This window comes from Balaenoptera physalus (genome assembly GCF_965194825.1).
Source record: "Balaenoptera physalus genome assembly, chromosome: 13".
Lineage (NCBI taxonomy): Eukaryota > Metazoa > Chordata > Mammalia > Artiodactyla > Balaenopteridae > Balaenoptera > Balaenoptera physalus.
In genome coordinates this window covers 107,702,140-107,716,450 of record NC_138892.1, presented here as the reverse complement: position 1 = coordinate 107,716,450, position 14,311 = coordinate 107,702,140, and the positions used below count along the sequence as shown (strand labels likewise).

The following is a 14,311-nucleotide window of genomic DNA, read 5'->3' as shown; positions in this document are numbered from 1 at the left end:
ATTGGCTGCGCGGCGGTCAGGCGTGCGCGGTGCGCGCAGGAGGCGGCCCATGGCTGCCCTCGGTGAGGCGGCGGCGCGGTGGGCACCCGGACTGTGGCGGCGGGCGACGCGCGCGGCCGCGGGGTTCGGGGGCCGCCGTTTCGCGAGCGGCTCGCAGGTGAGGGCGGAGGGTGCGGGGCGGCGGCGGGAAGCTGTGCGGCCTCGCGGGCCGGGCTCGGAGCAGGGTGTCCGGCCTCCGGACGTCACTCCCCCCGCTCTGCCCGCGTGTGGTGACGTCACGTCCCCTGGGGCCCCGCCGCGCGGGTCCCTGGCTCCCCCGGGCTCTGTCCACAGAGCCCGGGGGCGAGACGTGACCCCGTTGCTCGCGGGGGCGACCGGGGGGCGGGGACGCGGGCCTCCGTGACTCGTCGGCCGGGATGTGCTCCAGGAGGACACTGCGGCCCCCGCCCCGCGGGTCCTGACTTTCCGGACTTTCCCGGTGGAGAGAGTGGGAGTAGGGAAGAAAGGATGCGGCACCGGCTAAGGGATCAGTCCTGCCCGGGCCGCTTACTGCCTGTTTGACTTACGGCAAATTGCCGTTGCCCCTCGGTGTCCGCGGGGGACCCCTAAACCCGCGGGTGCTCGAGTCCCACAGCCGACCCTGCATCCGCGGACCCGGCACCCGCGGATCCACCAACCCCCGTGGTGTGTGAGGTTTGCTATCAGCAGTTGGTTGAATCCACATGTGAGGAACCCGCGGTTACCGAGGGCCGACTGTATCTTTATTGAAAAAAATCCGCCTGTGAGTGGATCGGCACAGTTTAAACCTGTGTTGTTCTAGGGTCAACAGTACTTAGCTTTCTAAGCCTGGCTTGCCCCGTGTGTGTACCAGGGATAGTCCTTACCTTGCAGTGTTTTTGCTAGAGGGTACCTGGGGTACTTTGTGTGATGTAGGTGCAGTACTTTGCACAGTCACCGCATGTAGTAAATTCTCACAAACATGGAGCTGGTTGGAGTGGACAGTGTCCTGGACGGTAATTGTGATGCTGTTGTTGGAAGCACACCAGCCAGTTCCAGATAAGAAGCAAAAACACAAAGGAACATCTTAGTGGTCACTTCATTTAAAACTAATCTTAAGACCACACTTCTTTTTTTTTTTTTAATTTATTTATTTTATTTATTTATGGCTGTGTTGGGTCTTCGTTTCTGTGCGAGGGCTTTCTGTAGTTGCGGCAAGTGGGGGCCACTCTTCATCGTGGTGCGCGGGCCTCTCACTATCGTGGCCTCTCTTGATGCGGAGCACAGGCTCCAGACACGCAGGCTCAGTAATTGTGGCTCACGGGCCCAGTTGCTTCGCGGCATGTGGGATCTTCCCAGACCAGGGCTCGAACCTGTGTTCCCTGCATTGGCAGGCAGATTCTCAACCACTGCGCCACCAGGGAAACCCTTTTTTTAACTTTTTAATTTTTATTTATTTTTTGGCCACGCCATGCGTCTTGTGGGACCTTAGTTCCCCAATCAGCGATTGAACCCAGGCCCTTGGGAGTGAAAGCACCGAGTTCTAATTCACTGGACCACCAGGGAATTCCTAAGACTGCACTTTTTAAAATTCATGTATAGTTGATTTACAGTGTTGTGTTAGTTTCAGGTATAGAGCACAGTGGTTCAGTTATACATATATATTCTTTTTCAGATTCTTTTCCATTATAGGTTATTGCAAGACATTGAGTATAGTTCCCTGTGCTATACAGTAGGTCCTTTCTGTTTATTTTATATTTAGTAAAAAACCACACATTTTATCACTGCCACAAATATGAACTTTAATTAGAAGATCTGGTGTAATACCCAGGACTAGTTAAAAAAAACATGAAGTGAGAAAGAAGAAAAATCAAAATACACATACAGAAGAGAATGAAAAGAAAAAAGAAGAATGAAAAGAAAAATATCTAACCCTATGTCCTTTTCTCGAGGTGCCGTCACTCAAAAAAAAATTTAATAGATGTTATTTTTTTAGAGCAGTTTTAGGTTTTCAGGAAAGCTCAGCAGAAAGTGTAGAGAAGCCCCACATACCACCCCTCCCCCTGTTTCCCCTCTTGCTAACATCTCACAGGAATGTGGCATGTTTGTTAACAATTACTGGGGGCCTTTCATTTCTAGGTGGTTGGGTGCCTGGTTCTCTGTGTGCACTCACCTGAGGGGTTGGGGGTCATGGTTACACACTGCACAGGAACAGATGCGGGAGTGTTGGGGATATTGCTAAATTGTCCAACAGATGCGGGAGCGTCGGGGATATTGCTAAATTGTCCTGAGACTTTCTTGTTCTAAGTAGCAGGGTCTGTGGGTTCTTATGTCCAAGAGAGCAAATCTTGTGACTATTTAGGATATAGCCACTAAGACCAGTAAAACTGTATGGTTAACTTCGGCAGCCATCAGCACAAACAAGCTGTTTTATTTTATTTTATTTTATTTATTTATTTTTTAATAAATTTATTTTATTTTATTTTTATTTTTGGCTGCGTTGGGTCTTCGTTGCTGCGCGCGGACTTTCTCTAGTTGCAGTGAGCGGGGGCTACTCTTCGTTGCGGTGCACGGGCTTCTCATTGCAGTGGCTTCTCTTGCGGAGCACGGGCTCTAGGCAGGTGGGCTGAGTAGTTGTGGCGCACAGGCTTAGTTGCTCTGTGGCATGTGGGATCTTCCCGGACCAGGGCTCGAACCCGTGTCCCCTGCATTGGCAGGCGGATTCTTAACCACTGTGCCACCAGGGAAGCCCCTGTTTCTTTTTTTTAACTATGTAATTGTCAAAAATCTCAGAACAATATTATGAACTCTAAAACCCATCTTCCAGATTCAGCAGTTATTAACATTTTGCCGCACTTGCTTTGCTTATCTCCCCCCCACACTTTTTTTTTTTTGTGGCGCTAAGATTTTAAAACAAATCCCTGATTTCTTGTCGTTTGAACCCTAAATTCTTCTGTGTGTACCTTTAGGAAAATAAGCGTATTTTGAACATAAGCAGAATGTGTGTGCGATGAAAGTGGCTTGACTTAGCTGACGCCAACAAAAGGAAAATGACAAACAGGTTAGGTTGGATTTTTCTGACAACTGAAAAACATCTTGTATGTTAACAGTTCATAAAGTAAGAAATGGGATGAATTTTTAAAAAGAATAGTGTTCAACTTTGTAAATCCAAGAAATGTAGATTGAGAGGAGATAATCACTTTTTTTAACTTTGAAATTAACAAGATGTTTGATACTTGACAGAGTCTTTGATACTGTGAAAATCATCCTTGACCATCCTTAACAGGGTCCATGTGAGTTGATACTGTTTTGGAAAACAACTTGTCAGTAGGTATTATGTCATTGTAATGTTTGCACTTTTTTGGCTTATTACTCTTGCTTTTAAGAATCTAGCTTAAAAGGGCTTCTCTGGTGGCGCAGGGGTTAAGAATCCACCTGCCAATGCAGGGGACATGGGTTCGAGCCCTGGTCCTGGAAGGTCCCACATGCCGCGGAGCAACTAAGCCCGTGCGCCACAACTACTGAGCCTGCGCTCTAGAGCCCGCGAGCCACAACTACTGAGCCCACGCGCTTAGAGCCCGTGCTCCACGACAAGAGAAGCCACCGCAATGAGAAGTCCATGCACCACCACGAAGAGTAGCCCCCGCTCACCACAACTAGATAAAGCCCGCGCGCAGCAACGAAGACCCAACGCAGCCAAAAATAAATAAATTAAAAAAAAAAAAAGAATCTAGCTTAAGGAAAAGTCCATAATATGGAAAAATCAGTAAGCATGAAGAGTTCCTTATAGCATAATTTGTAGTAGCAGAAATGTGGAAAAACCTAAATGTCTGAAATAGGGGAAACCTAATGTTAGCGGAGTATTCACTCAGGATATTATGTAGCCAGAAACATGTGTAGGTGGTAGGTCTGTGTGTATTGATATGGAAAGGTAACCAAGGGATAGCAACGAGAAAAAGGAAGACAGAAAAGAAAGCACAACATAGTACCATTTGTGTGTTAGCTAAAAGGTAAGAAAGTAGAACCATCCATGAAAAGTTTCTGGAAAATACACAAGAGGGGATGGTACTGGGCGGAGGAGGAAGCAAGAAACTTAATTTTTTTTCTATATCGTCTGTAGCAATTGGGTGTTTTTTTAAAAAACTCTGTGTTGTTACGGTAAAACAAAATTCTAAAAGATGGTTATGAAGGCTGTTGTAACAGATAAAAATGCTTCATGTCAAGCAAAAAAAACAGGATGCAAAATTGTACATGTAAGGTGCAGTCATAGCCACGTGACAAACGTAAGAATAGAGAAAGGAGATGAAAGGAAATACTGATCGGTTGTTTTAAAGTGCTGGGCTTATTTCTGAATTTCTCTATTTTCCAATTTAAAAAATTCCTTTATATTAATTATGTAAAAATAACTTTAACAAAATAGTTATATGCTTAAAAATACCTGAAAAGGCTTAATTCTTTGTTGCAGATGGATTTGCCCTATCGGCAACCCCAAGCCCTCACCTTGCGTTCGAGGCCCCGGCCGGCCCGAGGGTGGGGATGAGGCTCCCCCGTCCCCTCTGCCTCGACTCAGGGGCCGTTCTCGTCTCCCCTCCGTGCAGAGCCCTCCCACCTTCGGGTTCCTGTTGGACATTGACGGGGTGCTGGTTCGGGGCCACCAGGTCATCCCCGCCGCGAGGGAGGCCTTCCGCAGGCTCGTGGACCCCCAGGGGCAGCTGCGGGTGCCCGTGGTCTTTGTCACGAACGCGGGGAACATCTTACAGTGCAGCAAAGCCCAGGAGCTGTCAGCCCTGCTGGGCTTCCAGGTAAGGAGCAGCCGGAGACAGGAGGCTGAGGACCTGCTTCCCGTGGAGCCCCCTCTCCAGCCCTGTGTCCCCTGCCCTGTGGGGGGACCATATGGATGAGCCCAGTACACATCTTCCTGCTGGAAAAAATAACTTGAAGTTCAAGGCCAAACTCAGAGGGCACAGCCTCATCAGCCGGGTCATCCCTTATGAAAACGTACATGTTGAGCACAGGAGTCCCACCTGTGGACTTGGCCGTTTCCATCTTTCCTCCTGGCCTCAGGGTCATGTGTTTCTAAATCTCCGTGCACCAGGTGGGACTCTGAAGTGACAGCCCTCGTTTCCCATAAGTAAGATGACACAGCTCAACGAGCTCTGTCCCTCGCCACCCACCTGCGGCTCCCACCGTCCCCGCATTGACACGTTCTTTGTTGGCAGTGGATTTGGTTCTTGGAAGGAGTCCTTTGGAACCGAGAGAGTAAATCCCATGCTGATCAGCTGGGAGACACTGCTTGGGGAGGAGACCGGTTCCTACCCTGGTGTCTGGACAGTGGGGCCGTGCAGTTGCCATTAGCATAAATGCTGAAAAGCCAGGTCTTTACGTAGAACTGAAAATAGTCAGAGGTGGAGGCGGGTCTGAGCTCATGCACGAACCCTGTGGTTCCCAAGTCGGGCTGAGAAATCGGGGTGTTGGGAGCTGGGCCGGTGGGGCCCATGGTGGCCACATCTCCTGCGGGCTCTGGTGTCCGGGTCCCCTCACACCTGTCGGGGCAGTTCTGGAAGGGTTGGACCCTCCTTCTGGGCAGGTTTATCCTTCCTGGGCCAGGGAGCCAGCTCCCTGTTCCCGCCCTCACATGCGTGTCCTCTGCTGTCCATCTCTCGGCTGCCCTGCAGGTGGAGCCCGACCAGGTGATACTGTCCCACAGCCCAATGAAGCTCTTCTCGCAGCATCACGACAAGCGGATGCTGGTGTCTGGGCAGGGGCCCCTGGTGGAAAATGCCCGAGCGTATCCTTTTGCTGCTTCCTGCTCTGCTGTCCTTGCCCGGCTGAAAGGACCAGGGTCAGGAGCTCTGGGCGCCCGTGGGAGGGAGGGAGGGAGGCCACCTCCCAGGGTGGCCAGCCCTGGCGCCCGGGGGGTTCCCGAAAGCCAGCCCACCGCCTCGGGGCCTGCTGGGCAGCTCACAGAGCAGATTCCTGCCCGTTCCCTGCAGAGCCTGACTCACTGGGTCTGAGAACCCAGGCGGTTCTGTGGTTCGGTTTGGGACCCACGGCTCCCGGTGCGCGTCTGCAGGGAGCTCAGCCGCGGGCGTGTGCTCAGCGAGGATGTGTCCCTGCTCTGAAGCAGCTCGCTCCTCTGCTGCTCCCGCAAACCCAAGGGAGCTGAGCACCGCCTGTGCGTGGCCGCGTGCTCAGGGGCCAGAGCAGCACGCGGCCGGTGCTTCATCAGGGCTCCTGCTTGAGGGGGCGGAGTGACACACCAGGAAGAGTGCAGGAGTGGTTAGGACGGCGTGTGACCAGAGGCTGGAAAGAGCAGAATGGGTCCGAGTGTCACAGATGCTGGGGGGCTTCCTGTGTGCCTTTGCGCGGGCGGTGCCCAGAGTAGGCCAGGCCCCCGGGTGTCCCCACCGCCTGCGCCCACGCCTGCCTGCAGCGCTCCTGGTCGGCGCTGGCCTCACGGGGCTCTGTCTGGGGTCGGGGCAGGTGGGGTTGATGTGGGCTGCGGTGGGTCCCTCACTTTAAAGGCGTCTCCCCGGCACTGGGTGGCTTTGCTTCCTGACCTCCCTCCAGACTGGGCTTCAAGCACGTGGTCACAGTGGACGAGCTGCGGGCGGCCTTCCCTGTGCTGGACATGGTGGATCTGCAGCGGCGGCCCAAGACCACGGTAATGGGACACGCTCGGGCCTCCCCGCTGACCCTGCAGCCCCTCCCGCTCAGAGCTGCCTTCTCGGAGGGGAGGGCACGTCTGGCCGAGGCCTTTGTTCCCAGACACACGTTGTCGGGGGTGGTGAGCAGGGCTGTCCCCTCTCTTTCCAGAGCCCTCGTATCCCCTCCAGGTGGTAGTTTTGTGATTTACCAGCTTTCCTAGAGTCGCTTGGAGAACCGCTAGTGTTAAGTTAGTCTCTGCTCTACTGTCCGGGAGCTCCTTACAGAGGACTGGCCTGGTGGGAAGCGGCTTCCTGTGAAAGCACTGGCGGCTGTGAGCGTCTGCTCGGGTTCCTTTGGGTTTGGCTCATATTTGAACCTTATCTTTTCCAACCAGCGGTCACGGGGCCTCTCGTTGACCCTCTAGTGTGACCACCCGTCTCCTGATGCCCCTTCGCCCTCCCCTTCCCTGCGTGAACTCTGTGTCTGTCACAGAGTGCCTATCACCGCCTGTTCGAAGTCAGTGCACGTCAAAGTTTGATGAACCGCAGTTACAAACAGACAGGCCTGCATTTGTTTGTCTGTGTAGCTCTAGTCCCCGCCCGAGCTTTCTGAGGGCTCCCCCGCCTTTGAGCTGCGCACATTATGTGCAGAACCAGGCGCCAGAGTTGGCATGGCTCTCAGAGCAGCACAGAGACAGCCCCGCCCCCTGCCCAGGGACGCGGCTCGGCCCAGGTCTCAGCTGGTTACTGGCAGAGCCGAGGGCAGGGGAGCTGTTCCTAGAAGGAGCGGGCCCTCAGGCGGTGGTCCAGTGATGGCCCTGCCTCCTGAGTGACGTCAAGCTCCCGTCCCTTCCTGGGCTCACCTCGTCCTCCGCCACCTGATTCCAGACTCTCACCTCCTGTCCTTGCTGGAGGAGGACAGCTGAGCAGCCGTCCCCTGGCTGCCCTACACACTTGGTGCCCGCCGGCCTGGGATGTGGCCGGCCTGAGCGCGCTCTCCTCCTGTCCCCGAGGACCTCTGCCCTCTGTCCTGTCCGTTTCTCCTCGGCCTGGGCTAGACCGAAGGGTCTTCCATCTGTCAGGCACGGGTCTCTCCTCCCACCCCTTGGAAACCGGGCGTGGAAGGTGACCGTGGCATTGACGGGCTTGTTCTTTGTCTCTCACAGCCCCTCCCGAGGAACGACTTCCCTGCGATCGAAGGTAATGAGGTCCCTGCGTGATGTGGGCGGGCTCTCCCTGCAGGCCCTGCAGCCTGGCGGTGTGGCTGGGATGTTGGGCACTGGGTCTCCTGGGCTCTGGTCTCGGATCTGCCAGTCACTGCCTCTGAGACATTAGCTGCTAATCTTTCCTTCCCCGTGTCACTTGCCCTGTTGTTCCAGAAAAATCATAAGTGTAGAAAATCTAAGTGTGGAAAGGTGCCTAAGGTAACCTGGTCCAGTGTTTCTCAGCCCTATTACCCAGTTCTCCCTGGGTAACAAAAATATTGTGATGTCCCCTTTACTACCCTAAATGAATTCTTTCCTATACACAAATATTAAAAATTAATTAATTCATGGTAAAGCCCTAATTGTAATAGGGAGAAATAAAAGGAAACGTTTTTAGTAAGGTAATCTGCATTTCAATATGTAGTAATTATCCACGAAGGCGTAATTAAGTAGCAAAATGATTATACCAAAAGTAGAATCCCCATGAACGTTACAGCTACAAATGCAGTGTGTTTACAGGTGTGTTTCATTGGTGACTCAGCAATTAGGAGCAGTGTTGTCACTGGTGATGTGGTTTTCCAAATAACTCTTGGTATAACTTGGTATAACTCTTGGAATAACTCTTGATAAAGTTTTGAAAAAATAAAGTACGTCTTCTCTTGACTAACATGATAGTTGCATTTTTGGAAAAATCAGTGTTTATGAAAAGTCTACCAAAAATACTTTGTGTGGAATGGAATTAATGTTTAGGTTCAGTTAATTATAAGCAAGTTGTTCTCCTGTGTGAGTGTCAGCTATGAATAGACGTGGGGAAGGTTTTGATTCTGCAGAACTGTCCTGAGCCTCTTGCATCCCAGTCTTCTCCCGGTCCTCCCCAGGAGTGTCAGTCATTGCGACAGTGGAAACATCTCCCGGGGGTGGCCTGCCCGCTGGGGCCACGGTCTGGCCCAGCTCCCCGGTCTTGAAGCTGGCCTTGGCAGCGTGCGTGCAGCGTGGCTTCCGCGCTCTGTCAGGTCGCGGGTTTTTTTTATTTTTATTTTTTTTTAATTTTTTTAAATTTATGGCTGTGTAGGGTCTTCGCCTCTGTGCGAGCGCTTTCTCTAGTTGCGGCAAGCGGGGGCCACTCTTCATCGCGGTGCGCGGGCCTCTCATTATCGCCACCTCTCTTGTTGCGGAGCACGGGCTCCAGACGCGCAGGCTCAGTAATTGTGGCTCACGGGCCCAGTTGCTCCGCGGCATGTGGGATCTTCCCAGACCAGGGCTCGAACCCGTGTCCCCTGCATTGGGAGGCGGACTCTCAACCACTGCGCCACCAGGGAAGCCCCCCAGGTCGCGTTTTTATCCTCCTCCCAGTAGTGGGCATTGTCCTCATGTAGCTGAGGAAGCTTAGACACGGTGAGAACTGGCCCACAGTCCCAGAGGGACGTGGGCAGCGTCAGGCCTGTGACCCCGTCTCCCCGCCATGTGGCCAAGTGACCCCTGGGGCTTGGGGGACGTGGCCGGGCAGGTGGGGTGCTGGGCAGGGCGTCGGTCAGCAGGGGCTGCTGCTTCTCTGCTTCTGACCCTCGGGACATCCTGGTGGACACACTGAGGAGCCCTCGGGAGCTCCTCCTGGGACCCATGCCCTCAGCGGGGCCGTGCAGCCCAGGCCTCCCGAGGGCCTCCGCGCCCGGCACCGCGGCTCACCCCACCCCCGCTCTGCAGGAGTGCTCCTCCTTGGGGAGCCCGTGCGCTGGGAGACGAGCCTGCAGCTGGTCATGGACATCCTCCTCAGCGACGGGAACCCCGGCACCGGTCTGGCGACGGCCCCCTATCCCCACCTCCCTGTCCTGGCCAGCAACACGGACCTCCTCTGGATGGCCGAAGCCAAGATGCCCAGGTGAGGACGCGGGGTCCCTGCCTTGGCCCTGGGGGCCGCCTCCAGCTGCCTCCTGGGCAGGCCTGCTGACGGTGCCTCGAGCCGCCCCAGTGCTCTGGGCTCAGACCCCTCCTCTAGGCCCTGGAGTTGCCGTGGTAACCTGGCCTCCGGGAGCGGTCTCCAGGGTCACTTCACATACTGATTGATAAACGAAAACTACCACTTACTGAGCACGGAAGGTGGATCGAGATGGTCTTTAACCCCTGGCCCCGTTAGAGTCTAACAGGACATGCTTTTTCTGGCTAGTGGAACCCAACTGATGCCCAGTTCCTGTTACCCAGCTGCCTTTCCCTCCCTGCCTTCACCCTGTGGCGCTGGCCCTTTCACTTCTTGGTTTCCTTCTGCCCATAAGACGTTGGGGAGGGGAGCGTAGGAGTGATTCCGAGGCCCCTGGACCAGTCACTTCCTCAGAGGCCCTCAGGCTCCAGGCAGGCCCCCACCCCGTCTGCCCTGGCACTGAGCACAGCACAGGCCGCCGTTTTGCTGGCCCTCAGGTTGCCTTCCTGGAAGGGCAGCTGCTGGTGCTATTTGGCTGCTCTTGTCTGCGAGGCCAAAGTCTGGAGTTTCTCCCCGTGCCCTGCCTCCCAGTGAGCTGTGTGGTGGATCTGTCACTGAGGGCCTGAGGGCCCAACACTGAGCCCAAGGAGATGGGGATCACCGTGTTCTCTCTCAAGTGCATTTCTGCAGCTCGAGGTCAGGTATTTTTTCTGGAACATTCTTCCTAGAGTTCGGGTTTGCTGACACTAGGTGAAGGGGGTTGGTTATGTAGGCTGTGGACTGAATGGCAGGAGGCAAATTACTATTTATAAAGCAGATTTGAGATCACTTTTTCATTCAATAATTTCAAAATTGAAAGTAGAATTCAGTATATAAATAAGTGACACTGAAATGTAACTTCAAGATACTGAACAGTATCCGACAGGATTTGATTTAGCAGCAAGGGATGAAAACCCAAAAGAAAAGAATCTTAAACGAGATGGAAGTTTGTTATTGTGAAAAAGTCCACCCATCAGGGACACAGGCACCTTAGCCCTTTACTATGTAATCCAAAAGGGCTGCCTCATCTCCAGCCATCATGTCAGCATTCCAGGCAGCAGGAGGGAGTACGGGGAGGGTAGAGAAGAGTACCCCCTCCCCAGTTTCCAGGCTACTTTCCAGGAGGTTAGTCCAGCACTTGCGATTTCATTGACTCTTAGGCTGTAGCTTAGTACTGCCCATACACTTAGCTGCAGTGGGGGCAGGGAGGGTGCTTTCTGACACTCGGTGGCAGTGTGCTCAGTGAAATTGGCACCGAGGAGTGAGGTGGGATGCCAGCCAGTATTCTGCCCAAGTCCAAGGCAGAATTGAAGCTGGGTCTCTGGTTCCAGCTCCACACCTTGGGCAGGCTACTCCATCTCTGGGCCTCAGTTTTCTCACCTGTGCAGTGAGGAGAATGAACGCCATCTCATCGGGCTTTTCTAAGGGTTGAACGTGATGTGCCGTCTACAGCACTGGGACAGCGCTCAATAGACGTTGCCAGATAGTCGCAGGCCATCAATGCACATCCTAAGTGTGACGGCCTCTCACCAGAAGTGATTCACTTTGCCCTGTCACCGTGCTCTGTGCCACCGCGAGAGGGTGGCACACAGGGCATGTCGGAGCCATGGGGCCTGGGGAGGGGACCGAGCGCGGCTTTTCCTCTGGCAGATTCGGCCACGGCACCTTCCTGCTGTGCCTGGAGGCCGTTTACCGGAAGGTGACGGGCAGAGAGCTGTGTTACGCGGGCCTGATGGGCAAGCCCAGCCTCCTCACCTACCAGTATGCAGAGGGCCTGCTCGCGAGGCAGGCGGCGCGGCGGGGCTGGGCGGCCCCGATCCGGAGTCTCTACGCCGTGGGGTGAGCCCTGCACCCCTCCTCCGCCCCCCGCGACGTGCCCCCCTCCCCCGGTGCTCACCCCCGTGTCCCCGCCCCTCCGTTCCCCAAGACGCACCCCCATCCCCCAGTGGTCACCCGCGGGCCCCCGTGTCCCTGCTCCTCCGTCCCTCGAGACGCGCCCCCCCCTCCCCCAGTGGTCACCCGCGGGCCCCTGTGTCCCCGCCCTTCCGCCCCCTGCGACGTGCCCCCCTCCCCTGGTGCTCACCCCCGGCCCCTGTGTCCCCGCCCCTCCTTCCCTGGAGACGTGCCCCCTTCCCCAGTGGTCACCCGCGGGCCGCCCCCCGCCGTCCCTGCACCTCCACCAGCGCACTGAACTGGGCCTTCTCTCCCCAGTGACAACCCCATGTCCGACATCTATGGGGCCAACCTGTTCCACCAGCACCTGCAGACGAGGCGGGAGGGGGAGGCCCGGAGCTGCACCTCCATCCTGGTGTGCACCGGCGTGTACAGCCCCCAGGCCCCAGGCCCCGTTGCTCCCGCCCTGGGTGGCGAGGGGCCTCCGTTCCACGGGCACCGGGACCTTGGCTTCAGCCCGGGGCTCCTGCAGGCGGCCCACGTGGTGAGCGACATGCACGAGGCCGTGCGGCTGGTCCTGGGCAAGGAGGGCTGGGCTCTGTAGCAGGGAGGGAGGTGGGCCCGCTGGCCGCCCCCTGCCCCCCCCTCCCCGCCAGCGCGGTGACACTCTCGCTCCTCCTGGGCGGGGCCGCACGATTGTTCCCGGGGTAGCATTTGGGTAGCAGCCTCAGATTTTTCTAGGCTGGTTCCTGTCTGCCTGTGCTGGCAGCCTGACCCCAGGCTCGTCCTCACTCGGGGGGGTCTTCTGCAGAAGAGGAGGAGGTGCCCGCCTCTGCCCGCTGCCAGCACGGGCGGTAACTCACTCTCAGACACTACTTTTTATGGTGGTTTAGCTTATTGCCCAGAGACTTTGGACTTATTTTTTTAAGTTAAAATAATTGTAATAAATATTAATTTTGCTGTGTCTTGTGAAGCTCTATCTGGAATGCACTAAAAAGTCCTGTGGGGGAAGGCTCGTGGGCCGGCGGGGTGGGTGACCTTGAGGCCCCGGCACTGGTGGCATTTCAGCCCTGTGAATGCTGACCCCAGCCCACCCCAGTCTGGGCCGCGAGCCCCGAGGCCTGCCGTCGACTTAGCCGCTTCCCTGACGTGGAAAGAAAGAGGAGCTTTTCCTCTGGTGACTCTGAAACCGTGTGTCTCGTACTCCTCCCTGTCGCGGTGGTCCAGTGAGACCCGTCGGTGCCGGCCCGTCTAACTCCAGCAGCGCCGGCCGGCTGCTCCCTCCCTTCTGCACACCCTTGTCCCTGGGCAGCACCTGGGCTCCAGGGAGAGGCGAGGTGTGCCCTGTCCTTGAGCGCCAGGCCTGGGCCAGCCCACCTGCGACCCCAGCGCCCCAGACAGCAGCTCCTCCCCGCGTGCAGCCCGGCCTCACCTGCAGAGCCGCCCGGGCCGGGCCCCTCCAGCCCCCGACGCCCCCGGCAGCCTCCCCACCGCTCTACCCCACAGGCCCAGTCAGATGGGAGGTTTGGCCTCTCAGAGGGTCAGGCCCCCTGTGACTTCTCACCACAGCACGGGTGCCCCCCTTCCATCCTGTGCCACCACTTTCCCCGCCACGTTTCGTGGGTCCCCCATGTGCCCTCCTGCCTCAGGGCCTCTTGCACTCGCGGTTCCCTTCCTTCCGACATCCACGAAGCTCTGTCCCTTTTTAAGGATCTGGGAATTGTCCCCTCGGAGAGACTCCCTCAACTTCCTATAGAAAGCAGCACTCTGGGACTTCCCTGGTGGTCTCGCAGTTAAGACTCCGCGCTTCCGCTTCAGGGGGCACTGGGTTCCATCCCTGGTTGGGGAACTAGGATCCCGCGTGCCGTGCAGTGCAGCACAAAAAAAAGACAAAAACAAACAGCGCTCTCTGCTGTCCTGCGTCATGTTCCCCACGGTCCTTGTCACCCCGTGACCTGTATTTACTCCTTATTGTCCGTCTTCTGCTAAAGCACGAGCGCTGTGGACTGTCCACGTTGGTTCCTTCTCGAGTCCCCACACCCCCGTGCCGGGCACTTGCAGACCCTGTAGGGCGTCCCACATCACAGGCAGATGTGGCTTCTGGCCTTTCTGTCCCTTGGGGGTGGGCTGGGGCCCTAGCTCCCCGCTCACAGCCGTGTAGCCGCGGGCGATCCCCTCCCCTCTCCAGCTCCTTCCTGTGTAGACCGGCGTTGGCGATGTGGACTTCACGAAGGAGCTATTTTAGGTGCCTCACTGTGTCATGTAGGATTTTGCTCAGCTGCCTGTTTCAGAAGCCTGACCACGGTGGCGCGAATGCTTTCTGAGCGTCAGGACGTTCGGAGCAGGCATCTCAAGCACTCCGCTCGCCCACCGTGCTGGCGTGCAGGCCCGCCCACCTGCAGCGTAGCCCCAGCATCCACGGAGAGGGGAGGAAAGGGCGAACACAGAGCAGGTGGGGCTGGACTCCCTTTAAAGAGCTTTCCCGGAAGGCCCGCCTCGCTGGGGACTCCAGTCCTGTCCGGCTGACCGGAGGCGGGTCACAGAGGCGGGGACCGGGCACACCATTGTGCCGACAAAATCAGGGCTTGTTCGTGAGGAAGGCGAGTAGAGGGGAC

General features: G+C 56.1%; 1 protein-coding gene across 1 annotated transcript; it reads left to right on the top strand.

Moving 5' to 3' along the window:
• On the top strand, nucleotides 1-12,659 carry HDHD5 (haloacid dehalogenase like hydrolase domain containing 5). Its single transcript, XM_082420860.1, has 8 exons — nucleotides 1-157; nucleotides 4,596-4,799; nucleotides 5,673-5,785; nucleotides 6,568-6,661; nucleotides 7,811-7,844; nucleotides 9,554-9,728; nucleotides 11,454-11,642; nucleotides 12,015-12,659. The coding sequence occupies exons 1-8, from the start codon at nucleotides 50-52 to the stop codon at nucleotides 12,298-12,300; spliced, it is 1,203 nt and encodes a 400-aa protein (XP_082276986.1). The 5' UTR covers nucleotides 1-49; the 3' UTR covers nucleotides 12,301-12,659.
• The last annotated feature ends 1,652 nt before the right edge of the window (nucleotides 12,660-14,311 follow it).

Bases quoted from the DNA above. Each gene is read 5' to 3' on its own strand.
- HDHD5 (XM_082420860.1), top strand. From the start codon at position 50: ATGGCTGCCCTCGGTGAGGCGGCGGCGCGGTGGGCACCCGGACTGTGG. The intron at 6,662-7,810 runs GTAATGGGACAC...TGTCTCTCACAG, and splicing joins AGCGGCGGCCCAAGACCACG to CCCCTCCCGAGGAACGACTT. The intron at 11,643-12,014 runs GTGAGCCCTGCA...TTCTCTCCCCAG, and splicing joins CGGAGTCTCTACGCCGTGGG to TGACAACCCCATGTCCGACA.